This window comes from Staurois parvus, unplaced genomic scaffold, assembly GCF_062004578.1.
Source record: "Staurois parvus isolate SC_StPar_1 unplaced genomic scaffold, SC_StPar_1.0 ptg000238l, whole genome shotgun sequence".
In the NCBI taxonomy this organism is placed as follows: Eukaryota; Metazoa; Chordata; class Amphibia; order Anura; family Ranidae; genus Staurois; species Staurois parvus.
In genome coordinates, this window is record NW_028318034.1 from 2143761 (window position 1) to 2158544 (window position 14784).

Below are 14784 nucleotides of genomic sequence, written 5' to 3' on the forward strand. Positions count from 1 at the left end.
GTGTGACAGCTTGTGAGTGATAACCGGCATTTACCTATTTACATGCGATCAGCTGTGATTGGACACAGCTGATCACATGACCTAGCCGACATCTTCGGCTCTTTCCATTGATCAGTGATCCGATGTGTCCCTCGGCACCACTGATCGCTGCACTGCACGGAGCAGGGCATGCACAGTTAGAGTGGGAGGACATCATATGACTTCCTTCCAGAACGAGAGAACCGCCTTGCGCCTGTCACTGCCTTATATGGCGGGCGGGAGGCGGTTAAACAATGATGTGATAATAAAAAGGGTTTGTGTGTGTGAAAGGTTTAGTGTAATGTAACATTTTTAGTAGTTAAGTATAGTAGTTATTAAAAAGGCCCACACATCCATCTAAAAAGAGGGACAATGGAGAAGGAAAGAAGGGGGAGAGGGATTTGGTTCCAAAAGAGAGACAGTCCCTTCAAATGAGGGATAGTTAAGAGGTATAGTGATGAGTAATGTACTGTAAAATGTTCACGTAGCAAGGGAAATTCTCTTTCTCTTTTTCAAATGAAAAACAAAACAAAACAAAACCTGATTGAGTGCTGGAAGTTAGTACAGCTTCACCTCATTCAATGAGCTAAGGACAAATTCCTCTGCAAAATGAATGACCTATTATTTATACTAAATCAACCCCATAGAATCAATCTGTATAGCATTGTGACTTTATACGCACTACTAACCTTTAGATGACCGGAAATGTTTGCTAGGTGCTGTAAAGCCTCGTGTTCCATGGACATTCACAGCAGCCACTCGAAACTGGTACCACCTGCTCGGTCTCACATCAGGAAGTTGTATCCTTTCATCTGTAGTCTGATTAAGAAAATTACACACTCTAAGTAGATACAAAAATAGCAAAAAATAATATTATACTTTGCATGTTTGATGATTGTTATCATCGCCTAGCCTGTTACATCTTTTAAATGTCTTAGCAGAGAATTCTCAATACTGGAATAATGGTGTCACACTGCTGGTAAATCTCAGAGGAAAACTCCCGAAAAAGAAGCTCAATACAGCATATGTGTGGTATACAGCTGCTACACTGCACAAACTCCTATGTAAGCAGTTACTAATCACCAGAGCTGCATAGGATAAAAAAATAAACCTTTATGCATGTTTAAAAACACTTATGAGTACAAACAGACATTTAAATAAGACAGGATCTCTGTTAAATCTCTTTTAGAATAAACAGAAAAAAATGCCAAAGAGAAAAAAGGTACTGAAATGACTGAACCCACCATTATCCATCCAAGTTGATAATATAACTATTTCTTATGAATGTTACCACTGAGGTATTGGTCCATATCCCTTCTTGTCTAGTAAATAACTCTGGTTCTTGATCCACTCAAAACTGTCAGTGTCCAATCTGTTATGAATCCTGCAGCTCAACTGACAAAAAATAACAAAAGTACTCATGGATGGCTCCTCTTTGTCAGACATTGCTTTGGTTTTCTATGCATACACCCATCCGGAACCTTTTCTTCTCTCATATGTGTCTTTCTTCTGATTAATATTTCTGACTCCTGCTCCCAGGACTTCTCTTTTGCGGTCCATCTTTCATATAGAACACCTTTGTGCATGCCATCAGCAATTTACCTATCCTCCAATATTTATCTACTATATTATAAATAAATCCTGGCTTTGATCCTTTTTAGAAAGTCACATAAGTTTGATTTATCACTCCTTTAATTCTATCACCTGATTTTTCTATCACATAAAGTATAGGTTAACCTTTGGGAACATAATACATGTTCCACCCAATTTTAGGGTGGAACATGTAACACATGCCCACTCCTGCAGCTGCTCCCCGATCCATTCTCTGTGAGAGCAGGCGGGGGATCTTCTCCCCGTACCTGCTGTCCCTATTTGAAAATGGAGCGGCTGTGCGGGGCTCCACCCGTATGGCAACATCATTCATTTACAGAGTTCTATGAACGAATGAACTACAAGTACTGACATTCTTTGACACTGTCGGCTTGTAGTTCTCAATAGATTCTTCCTGTCTTTGTGAAACTACCTGCCTATACGATGTGCGCTCATACAGCTTACTCTGACAGTCTGTAGGAGTCTTGCACTGCAATGCTTTCCAGGCTCCTACAAAAAAATGTGCATTTTTTTTTTAAAGTGAATTTATGCTTTAACTATTATCAACAATATGGCTACTCTCTGTGCTTCCTTTTGTATTAAACTATTGTTTTGCATAGGAACCCTATTAATTTTTTGTGTATTTATGCAAATCTTGCTGTGATCTATATAGGCCCTGAGTGTAATACTTTGTACGGTTTTGTGCAATAATAATATTATTATGCTTATAAGGCTGTCCATAATCGTATTGAACTCTCACTGACAACAACTTATAATAGGAGAACTGTTTGCTATAGCTGGACCTGCCACAGTTGTGTTCCTTGATAGGTGATGATGAGTATGGACATGTGCACTGAAGGAGCTGTTTCCTTTTTCATTGGGAAAAAGCAACAATCATTCATCAGTCACAAGAATGTACCCATATGTTGGAGAACCCTCTAGGAAGAATAACATGTACTTCCAAAGCATATTTATGTTCATTATTGTTGTTGTAATTAAATCCCTCCTGGTTCAGTTATGGCAACAGGCTCACTTCTGAAATATTGCTTGCAAATATTTTGTCAGGGGAAGACAGTTTAATCCAAATTATGGCTGGCAAACTGCAGTAGCCTGTAGCAACCAATCAGAAACCATATGCCACTAGTCTGACCACACTTAACAGTCAAAAACCTGACAAGTTGACCTGAGTGAGCCTTTAGTGATGGTCGAATGGTGATGCACATTTGCTATATTTTAACAAAGAACCTTGCTCAATGCTGTACCTCATTTCTATAAGGATCAGCACTGACGTATTAGTTAAACAGCTGCGGTTTGCTTTGTCCAACATCAATAAAACATAAGTTTCCTTTTAAAATTGTTGTAAAAAAATGCATAGGATCATGTATATTTATAACCCATATAACAGGCTCAAATACTCTTTTGTGTAGCTCTATACACATTTAAATTGTTTTCCTTACCACATAATTGATCATTTACTATGTATAAAACTAAGCAGTATTATTGGAATGGCTTCCATTTATTATTTCAGTCTCGCCATCCAAGCATTACTCCTACAAATGTGTTTTATTTGGCCATCTAGGATGGGGCTAGGAATCAATGGATTTATAAGAAAGACTGTGCAAGGACTCCATTAGTTTAATGTATCTGTTTGATTAAGCGAGTAGATTAGAAACCATACCAGGTCATTTCAGTTCCAGTACTGTGGAGTCCTTACAATTCTACATTTGTGCTATTTTTCTTCACTGCCCAGCACATGTTAACTAACATTAACCCTTTGTAAGGAGTGTTTATCAGCTTCAATTATAAACCATAGTACTTATTCTATCTAAAAAAACACCACATATTTATTGATCAGCTGACACGTGGACTGGCCATGGGATACATATGACAGCATAGAGTTGACTGAGATCCCTACTAACATTAATTTACCATGGGTCCAAATTACCTTTTGTAAAAAACTCTAGTTTTAAAGGGCTTATGTCTTAAGCTCAGTAGGTTTTGTTCATTAGTAATGAGTTTTATCAATACTAATTGATATGACTTGCTCCACATGAGTAAATTCAATCATCAGGACAGATGAAACAGTGCTAATTAATGACCTGCCCTGCTGATGGCAGAAAACAACACAGTAGGTAAGCATTAAAGCAAACCTGTAGCATGCCTTTACCAAGCAGAGTAATGCAGGCCATAGACGGGGAGAAAACCGGCCGGTTTTTTAACAAAAAAATGAAAAATCGGTCGTTCAAAAGGCCGATGCTACCACCAACAGTGAAAAAAAATCGGCTGATTTTCTTCCCGTCTTCGGCCGGCATTTAATTACTTCTGTCTTTCTCTTCTTCTTCTTTCTCTTCTTCTGCTTTCTCTTCTTTCTCTTCTTCTTCTACTTCTTCTCTTCTTCTTTCTCTTCTTCTTCTTCTTTCTCTTCTTCTTTCTCTTCTGCTTCTTTCTCTTCTTCTTCTTCTTTTTTTTCTCATTCTTTTCTTCTTTTTCTTCTTCTTCTTCTTTTTCTTGCAGGTCACGGCTCATGCGCAGATTTTTTATCAGTAAAAAGATCGGCTGATTTGCTCATCATTGCCGTGAAAATCGGCCGATCTGCAAAATCGGCCGATTTTTTTGCAACTTTACCGATCACAAAAATCTGACAAAATCCAGAAAAATGGCCAACCAATTAACCCATTAATGGTGCGAAAATTGGCCAATTTTGTTTTCGGCCGAAAAATCGGCCGATTTTCAACCCATCTATGTCCTGCATTACACTTCAGATAGCATCTACCCTACACTACAATGCCACACATTTCGATGACTACCATTACCCACCACTGCTGCTTCCTATTAAGAACATGATCTTCCACATACAGGACAAACATACAAGCTACTTTCCCATCTTAAAACACAGTCTTGCTCTGTATCTAAGCAAGCTATCACTAAACCTGAGCGATATCCCATGGTGGAGATGCCAAGCCCTAAGCAGGCATTGACTTTCTTTTTTAAACACAATTTACAGTTTGGTCATATTAGGGATTTTAATTTTTATTATCAAATTATGAGAGCCACAAACAAGCTTCTATTAACCATTCATTCACATTCACGTTTTTATGTATACTGAGCAATACTAGCTATGGCACAATATCATCCAGTCCTATCAGTTGTATGACCACATTTGTATACAGTCCACCAGGAAGTACCTAACAAGGATAGGAATAAGCTGCTATGGTTTGGCCTGTTGTTAATCAATTATATAGAATACAGGGGTAATTCTACGGATAATAGTTTCAAAAATATATGTAAAGGAGTAATAAACACAGATTTAAAAGCCTGAGGGCTTTCAGAATGTTGTTTAAAGCGGTTCTAAAGGCAGAAGGTTTTTTTTTACCTTAATGCATTCTATTCCTTAAGGTAAAAAAACCTTCAGGGTGCAACTCCCCCTTCAGACCCCTCTTATACTTACCTGACCCCCATCTCGATCCAGTGTTGTGCATGAGAGCCACGGCTTTTCCAAGTCCCTCTCTCTTCATTGGCTCACACAACAGCGGGAGCCATTGGTTCCTGCTGCTGTCAATCACAGCCAGTAAGCCAATGAAGAGAGAGTGAGGGTGGGCCAAACCACGCCCTTTGTGTGAATGGACAATGTCCATTCACAGGATTGCAGCTCAGGCGCGAGCTTGCTCGAGTGCCCCCATAGCAAGAGGCTTACTATTGGGGACACTTGGAAGGGGGAGCCCAATCACATAGAGTTCTTTTGTTATAATAGTATGCTGCCTGGTTTCCACTAATGCAGAAAGTTCATGCAAGCCCACTGATTGGTCAGCTCTGCCTGAATGTTCATTTACCCAAAATTCTCTGGCAGATTACACTTTGACTCTTTCTTTTTCAGTATTTTATTACAGATTTACAGGTAAAACATATAGATTTCAATAAGCTGGCCAGTCAATAAATGTGACAGATTTTGAAGGACTAATACAGCCATGAATCAATAAATCTGCAAGAGAAATCATGTTCAACTCTGGATTCTGAGTATTATGTGTAATCCATTACATATTAAAAGAATAGTAAATATTCTGGATAATATTTCTGTTTAATTCATATTTATTATATGCTTAATGAATTCAAGATAATATGACATTTTGTTCAGAAAGGGATCGTTGTGAAAGCTAACTAGAAAGAAAATTAAGAATAGCCTGAATATACAATAATGGGATAATGAAGAGACGAGAAGGTAATGAAAGAGTAGACAGGTTAATGAGAAACAAAGCTCTGTGAGAATGAAAAAAAAGAGATCACAGTGATCTATGTGATGCAGAAAAGATGGAAGCTGAACGGGCTGAATTCCGAGTCATGTATGTCAGCCATTACATCTGTTTTGGGAAAGTCTCAAGATAAGAAAGTACTGAAATAATATAAAAAATGTCCTTGACTTACATGTGCTAAGAATAATACTATTTTATCAACTTCTGCATCCCCAGAACAATGTATTCCAAACATGAGGGCTTTCAATACTTTGAGGTAGATTTATTAAAGGCAATTAAGCTGTTCACTTTGCAAGGAACCAGAGCTTGGTGAATGAGGTGAAACTCTGCTGATGTCCATCACACAAGCCTGTGCAAGCAAATATGCTGTTTTTTGTTATATTCCTTGCATGTGTTTGGGTATTTTTTGCAAAGTGAAATTGTACCACATAACTAAGCTCTGGGGCAAATTTCCTTGTAAAGTACAACTTTCCCTGCAAAGTAAACAGCCTATTTGCCTTTAGTGAATCAACCCCTTTGAGTCACTCTAAGTTATTAACCCAGAACAAGGCTACAGATACTGTATGCAATTCTCCTTCCTTTACGTTGCACTAGTATTAGATAATGGATTACCATCAATCAACTATAGTATATGCTTACTGTTAAAATGTTTATCAGATCCCAAAACTATTTGACATACTCATAAATAACACATACTCTTTAAGAAAATGTAGACAAACCTGTGCAACTGTTTGCCAAGGTGTGGCATCATCCTCACTTGGATGTATCCCATAATTCCATCTTTTCTGCATCACATAGATCACTGGCTCAACAGAAATGTTGAATTTTGAAGACCATTTAATTTCAAGATTTCCCTGTTGGAGTTCACTGAAGCTTAGTTCCTTCCTTGGCTTCAAAGGAACACCTGTAACACAGCATAAAATTAAACTTGTAACCTTCGCGCACTTGGACATGCCTATGTCAAACACAAAGACAGAAAGGTCTCCCTTGGAGGCTATGTGCCTGATATCAATTTGTTTAATAGTTTTTTCCTTCATTTTAACCCATTATAAATAAAAGACATCAAAGCAGATCATCAAACAAAGGCATTTCCCATTGCACAAAAGTCCTTCTCATAATTATTCATTTGATGATTTTTAAATGTTCAACTATGTTTTATGCTGGCAATCTCAACATAAAATTACTTAGTATGAGACTGAATTTGAATGTAATGTCTACTACAGAAAAAAAGGCATTGTTATTTGTGCTGGAGGCAAATAGTAGTAAGATTTCACATTTAAGACTATGTTAACAAAAACTAAATTTTTTTTAGATGTCAGTGGCAGAAGCATGACACTATGTACATATTAATGACCATGGTAGAGCAGAAGAACCTTGCCAATGGTAAAGCAAATGAAAGATAAGGGAAGCAAAATATAAATGCAGCTGATATGTATTTCAACGTTCCAGTATCCATCCAAAAGTAAAATATTGGCTTTGGTTGGACTTGGTCTTTAAAGGGTAAATCCACTTTCTTGCGGAAAAAATATTGTAAATAAAAAAAAAATGATATCGCATTTACAATTGCAACACAAGCCAAAGTATAATACTTATATAAAATTACTAAAAATTTATTTTCAATCTGCAGTGATGTAATTTTCTGTAAAATGCAATGCAATATGGCTACCTGGAGGCGTTCTCTACACAAATTGTGTACATAACGCCTTTAAGAAATGTAATTTCCTGCTTATGTGATTGGCTCACTGATTTTCCCAGAATCAGATTCTGGCAATTCTTGCATCCTCTGCATCAAACATTCCAATTTTGGTGAGATACTCCCAAAGGGTTAATCACTTCTAAAGGGATTCAGACCCTACCCCTTTCTTCATTAGGACCCTGTAAGTGCAGAAGTTGATCACTAATGAACAAGTTACTCCCATTCACGTTCACCTTGCAGATGGAAAGAGACAAACGGCTATTACTTCAGAATAACAAAAGGTACGAATCTTCATCAAAGTTTGCCAAAATCCCCACAATGTACATACAGTAGATCATCCAGAGGGGAATGCTTACCTGTAGTTAAAATGAATATCACCTAAGCGTGTACTGTTTAGGAGATATTCCAGCGAGCAGCAGCCAGAGACATCACCACTGCATGCAATCTGAAGGAATGGCATACCTGTGCCGTTCCTTCAGAGCTGTGTGTTGTGCCTGGGGCTCCCACGCACATGCGTGACATCATCGTGGCTCGGCCAGTCAGATGGCCAAAGCCCACGCATATGGAAGGAAGACTGGGTGAAGATGGAAGCCCAGTCAGTAGTGACAGAGTGGACTTTGTTTTAGGGTAAGTATTTCATAATGTGTTACTATGCAATGCATACTAGCACATTATGACATTACCTTTCAGGGGGAAACCTTTTTTTTTCCAAGAGACTTTACTACCGCTTTAAGGTGCAGATGCAATAAGGTACTTTTTTTGCGTGACAACATGTGTTGTGTTAATACAGCTCATGGTAATGCTCCAAAAAGTTCAGAAAAACAGACATTCACCATTTTTTGGCATTGGAGCTGCCTTACTTTAGTGCACTGGGGTGCCATTCATTTTCACAGAAATGTGCATGCTATATGCATGGTAATAATGAGGGTCCTGGAAAGGTGTGAATTAAATCTTGTATAAATTTGCCAACATATTGTGGTTACTATACAAAAGGAGTAGAAACTTTTCACTAACCAAAGCTGTTTCTCTTTCAATCATCTAATCATTTGCATGCATTTTTTTTTATTTCCATTAAAAATGTTTGGATATTCAAAGTGAACACAGCTTCTCCTAGTTCAGTCCATGTAAGGGCTGCAGATGTGCATGGGTGGCATCACTTTGTAATTGCCCCCCCGCATATCTGGCACACACACATACATTCACAGTCGTCAAAACACAAGGTACCGCAGAACTACTTTTTGCACGTTCCTGTATGTTGACAGCCCATTGAAATAAATAGGCTGTCCTAAACACATTGCATGGCAACGTGCTGGACTGTGCAGGGTGCAAAAAAAAAAAACTCTTTATGGTATGAATGAGCCCTAAGAGTAAGGACTGGTTCATACTAGTGCACTAAGTAAAGCATGCACATTTATCACCTGGGGGGGATTTACTAAAACTGGAGAGTGCAAAATCTGGGGCAGCTGTGCATAGAAACCAATGAGGTTAAAGGTTTTATTGTCAAAGCTTATTTGACCAAGTTGAAGTTATAAGCTGATTGGTTACCATGCGCAGCTGTACTAAATTCTGAGTACTCAAGTTTTAGTAAATCTCCTCCAGAGTATCATGCAATTAACATTGTTGCAATCAGCATCCCATTGGTTTGGAATGGACTACTAATGCACATAAATTAGACGTGCAATGTTTTTTTTTAATCTAAATTTATCTGTAAATTCAAAAGTTTCATGTGAATTTCCTTTACTGGTCTTTGGAATTACAATAGCATAGGCTGTCATTATTGACATTTCCTTCTAAAAATGCTAGTATCCTGGAATTAATGCTGAATCTGTGCCTTTAATATGTTCTCACTCACTGACCCAGAAAATGTTTACAGATCAGGTGTTCTGAAGTCAATCTGCCTTTGCATGCTGCATGTTTGACATGGACCAGCAAGTTAAAAAAGAAATAAAGCCTTTGGATCAGAGTGACAGACAAGCAACTAGCATTTTCAGAAAAAAATCAGAAGCTTACATATTACAGTACAAGTTCAGTTTAATAGTAATAACCACTATAATATTTTTGTTTTAAGATTAAGATATCTATCTATTATTATATGAATTAAAAAAAAATATTAATTCTTCCAAAACTAATAATATTTTCTAATATAAATGTTCTTATTGTTTATAGTATAAAATGATAAAGCCATGAGTTTCAAGGTAAACATCTGGTATTTGAGTAAACATTACATATGTTGCACGTAAGTACGCAGCCTTCCAATTTAACTCTATGTGATGAGAATCATGAACTATGTCAGATTGAATTTGTTCACTTTAAACTCCATCCTTAATTATGATGTGCAATAATTCAGCAATTTGCATGCAGAAATGCTCCATCTGCTTTGCATTAAGGTCCATTGGACTCGGTTGATTGAAAATCATTCAGCCTTAGTTTGCTGAGTGTAATTGTCAACATATGGACTCAAAGATCACAAAAAAGTAACAAGTGCAAGTGTGTTTCAGCAGAAACAGGAGTGACCAGCTCAACCAGATGTGCACCATTCATTTTATATTATTCTTTAGTAATTTTGCACCAAATGTATGGCGAGCATAAATAGAAAAACATCATATACTACATTAACTGCAATAAAGGCAGATATTATATAGGCTAAACCCATAAATCAGTTATTGCAGGCAAGAAACAATAGCATTAATGTGACAGTATCAAAAACTGATTTTCATATCAGTTGTTTATCATATAATGGGCTAACTAGCTTTTGAGAGCATGTTCCATTGTTTTTTGTTTTGTTTTTGTAAGTTTGAAGCCTCATAGTGTTTCATTCTTTTGGTACTTATTCAAGCCAGTGAAGAAAATTTTCTTTAGGATGGTTTCTACACTATCTTATGTTTTTTTGTGCTCTCCAGCATTTTTCATTTTTATGGGATTTTCCTTAAATCTTTTATATTGGATATATCAAATCTAAAAAAAAAATCACATATTGGACTTATCAATTGTGGCACTAGTAATTTTAAGGGGCTATAGGGAGCACAAATGTGGAATCATTGATTTTTAAATTGGTTGCAACAGCAGTGATCTCTGGCAGTGTTATGTAACATATATCCATGTCCTCAGCCTCCAACAACTCCTATAGTATAAGGAGTGTTCAAGTCAAACTGGGACTTTCAATTTTACAGTCCAGAGACTGTTAATCAAGAAGCAGACAACAGGTTAGTGTGTGTGTATGGAACAGCATGTGGTGATGAAGTTTCTTGTGAAAGAAGGCATAAAACCCGCAAATGAGTTGCCTTTCTTCTGTATGCATTCCTTTACCATTTGATGGGAGAAGTTTATTGAAGGTGGAGAAGCTACTTATTATTCTGGAAGGGATCTCTATTGACGATCCACTGCTGCATTTGAGGATATACCATACTGCTCATGTTGACCGACCTTTTGTGCGGTCAAACTTTTCAGTGAGAAACCAATTTGTTTGGGTGGATGGTGACGGCTCTTGGATCAAATCTTTCCTCTTATGCACCTACTTCTATCCATTTGGGAATCTATATGGACTTTATCACATTTAAAGTGCTATAAGACCATTGTATAATTAGGGCTGCATTTATTTATCTATATCATAAAACCCGCAAATATCTACAGAAGACTTCAAGCACAGTACAGTCAGCTGCAGTAAGATCTTTGAATGGTATAAACATTTCAAAGATGGCGGTCCAGTGACAATCCCAACCGTGGTGGTTCCCAGCCCACAGCAGTCATTCCTGTGAACATTCAGCATGTGGAACGCCTGATCTTGGATAATCAACACATAACCTGTCATAACATTGCACAAGAAACTAATCTTTCTGTAGTAACGGTGAACACAATGATGACAAAGCGAAGCAGGCTGTCCTAGGATGGTTCAGGCGTACTGACAAATCTTTCTATGCCGAAGCTTTCCAGTCATCAGTTAAATGCTGGGATAAGTGTATAAATGTAGCAGTGGAGTATGTCGAAAAATAAATGCAGTTCCCAATTCTTTGAAACTTGTTCTTTTATTATATAAACTCAATAGTCCCAGTTTGACTTGAACGCCCCTCATATATCCCCAGTCCATAACCATCCCCTGTAGCAAGTGTGGTCATGTATGTTCTCTGACCATCTGCTATATCATATCCACAATCTCTAACCATCTCTCGCAACACGCCTGTAGTCCCTGATCATCTTCTATTGCATGGCTACAGTGTCTGACAGTTTTCTTTAGCATTATGTTAGCTGAATGTAATGTGTGTCATGTAAGTTAACCACCCCTGTGTTATAGGAAAGATGTCCTCCTTAGATGACCTTGCTGTACACCCTTTTTGATCATCATTCAATTCACTCACCGTTTTCCTAAGCACCGTTTCATAAGGATTTGTCTATAGGATTTCATGAAGGTAGACATGTGGGATTCCTGAGGGTTTTTAAATGCTATGATATTACTGATAGACAACATATTCTGGTTTACACCTCCTACAAGACCCATGGGGGTTTATTTACTAAAGTTGGAGAGTCCAAAATCAGACTCCCTTCTGCATAGAAACCAGTCAGCTTCTAACCTCAGCTTGTTCAATGAAGCTTTGGCAATGAAACCTGGAAGCTGATTGGTTTCTATGCAGAAGTGAGTCTGATTTTGCACTCTCCAGCTTTAGTAAAAAAAACCCCATGCTGTCCATTGATTCTCAAAAAATAATCAACCCACCGGGACAAGGCAATAAAAAAAGAATCACAGAGATGTTGATTCAGTGAAATTAATGTACTATTCCAGCATACCATCCACTAAAAAAAGGACTCTTCAGTCTGAGAGTAGCAGTTAAAGTGATAGTGTCCAAATAGTGGTAAACTATAGAAATGAATTGACTTTCACCTTGGAGTATCAAGATAAATAAAGATCAATCTGTATTGGTTGCTATGAGTTACCACACTTTGCCCATTGCATTTTGCCTTATTTTATCGGTCTTTAGAATTTACAACTAGAAATTAGCAAACCAGTCCACACAGATTAGGAGTCTACCTAGATCAGAGCAATTCAAAGATGGCAAATATTTGCTGATCTGCTTAACTATGTCCTATTTTGTTGGTACATATTTTTAATTTGTTTCCTTATTTATCTTTTTTACATATTGGACCTCTACATTTCCTTTTTTCTGGTGAAAGCAGGGATGTTTATAGCCACCCCTCCCTCACCCCACTGAATTGGTGAAAGGTTTGTCAGAGCCCTTACCTGTTTGCTAACATGCACGTCTTAAATATAAAAAAAACAAAATGTTTTAATTTATGTGCAAAAATATAGACTCTCGCCCCCTGTTCACAGACATATTCAAAAAGGTAAAAGACAATTATATTGATATTTGCTGCATTTCACAAACTGTTAATAAGAATAAAAAAATATACATAACAAAAAGACTCCCCCCTCCCAAAATTATCTTTTTAATAAAAAGTAATCAGTTTGGAGACAACCTTTAACTGATTGTTCATCTTTTCTCCTCCACCTGAAAAAATATCTGCCAAAGAGTAAAGTTGGGTACAGGGATTCAAGGGAATCTCTGCAAGGCAGGCCATACTGTAGATGAAAATCACTCCATTTCCCCCATCAGCACAGCCAGTGTTGATGGGGAATCCCCCCTGCGGAGCCGATGGGCTTGATGGATTGATGGATCGACTTTGGTACAATCAGCCTGCCCATGCTGAACCGACCGAGATTCAAACCATCTATGGCCAGTTTAAGACTACTGGAATACAAGATTCTGGGAGACTTCCTTGTACGTTTAATTAGTTCAATCACTCTAATCTTTTGTAATAATGGATTTCCAATGGCAAAAAAAACAGCTAGAGTAGGCAAAATGCTAGTGTAGCTGATTTGTACTTATTCCCTTTTCAGTATGGCCAATTATTACATTTTGAATTGTAAATCACAATGATCTCCCAATAAATGTTATAGCATACAAAAGAATCATAAAGATCAGTAACCAGAGAAGAGTGCAGAAAACAACCTCTCAAAAAATACTAGGCAGAAAAGCAACCTGAGCTAGCCAGGTGGGTCATGTCAGACAGACTATTTGTTGTGTCTAATCTTTTAATTGCGTAGTTTTAACATTGTTGCCCTAAAACACAGTAGCTTGGGCAGGAAAAGGAAATGCTCTCTAAAGAAATATTTAGAATTTAATCATAGAACAGGAACAGGATACATCTACTCTAGGAGTTATCCAAACTCTACTACAACAATTATAAAATAATCCATACAAAAACACACTCTAAACAAAAATAAAAGTGCTTCTGCTCATGAAATAAGGTTTACTACTATTATTTTCTTAAAATCTAAAACAAACACATTTATAATTTCTATCACATGCCCTTTAATTGCTTATTTAGGCATGCTGGAGCATGCAGTCCAAGTAAAGGTAGCAGAAGATGTAAGTCTTATTCTTTTTTTTTTTTTTAAGTTTTTTACTTAGGCCTAAGATATGATTTAAAGTTGCACTTCACTCTGCTTAGAATATTGGTTGTTTTGTTTATGTTTTAAATTTATTATCTTAAAAATTACAGTTTTTCTCTTGAGTACTTTGTATCCACTGGCACCAAAACACCATTGTTTTCGTAGCCAACTGCTTTATTAGATGGATGCTGTAAATTATATACAACGTATTACTGTTACATTGTTTTCTAAATTCTTAGACCAGTTACAATTGCAGAAATGTTTACTCATAGCAGTAATAATAATTTCAGATTCATCATGCTAGAACCTATTTATAGAGATTGAGCAAAGTCTTATTAAATCAACAGTATATTTCATTTTTGTTCATGTTCTAGAACAGCCTCTAGGCTGTCATCAAAGCTCTTTCTGGACTGAAGCTGGTTTTAAAAACATCAGTGTTGCCTGAATTTACCATGCGCTGACATAAAACGTGATATACCAGAATTATTGATTATTGTTTTCTTAAAGCTTAACCCAAGGCAGAACAGCTAAACCCATACTTGAAATACACACATGTGAACTGTGTTATCAAAGCATTTGTGATTCTGTCAAGCCACAGTTGTAAATCGTGTACTTCTGACTGACAGAGCAGCAAGGAGGATGATATTAGTTTTCCTTCCCAAGTTAAATCTAAACTCCAGGTCAACATAATGGGCACATGGGGGGGAGATTTACTGTAACTGGAGAGTGAGAAATCTGGTGAAGCTCTGCATAGAAACCAAACAGCGTTCAGGTTTTTTTTGGCAGCGTTT

The 14784-nt window shown here is 37.2% G+C and overlaps 1 protein-coding gene across 1 annotated transcript in view; it reads right to left on the reverse strand.

Annotated features, from left to right (window-relative positions):
- Positions 1-14784, reverse strand: part of ANOS1 (anosmin 1) — a 243197-nt gene that overhangs the window by 73755 nt on the left and 154658 nt on the right. Inside the window, exons 5-6 of the mRNA XM_089680281.1 lie at positions 6575-6759; positions 708-837 (exon numbers count right to left, since the gene is read on the reverse strand). Coding sequence (XP_089536407.1) covers positions 708-837; positions 6575-6759 — 315 coding nt within the window. The remainder of the gene's footprint in view (positions 1-707; positions 838-6574; positions 6760-14784) is intronic.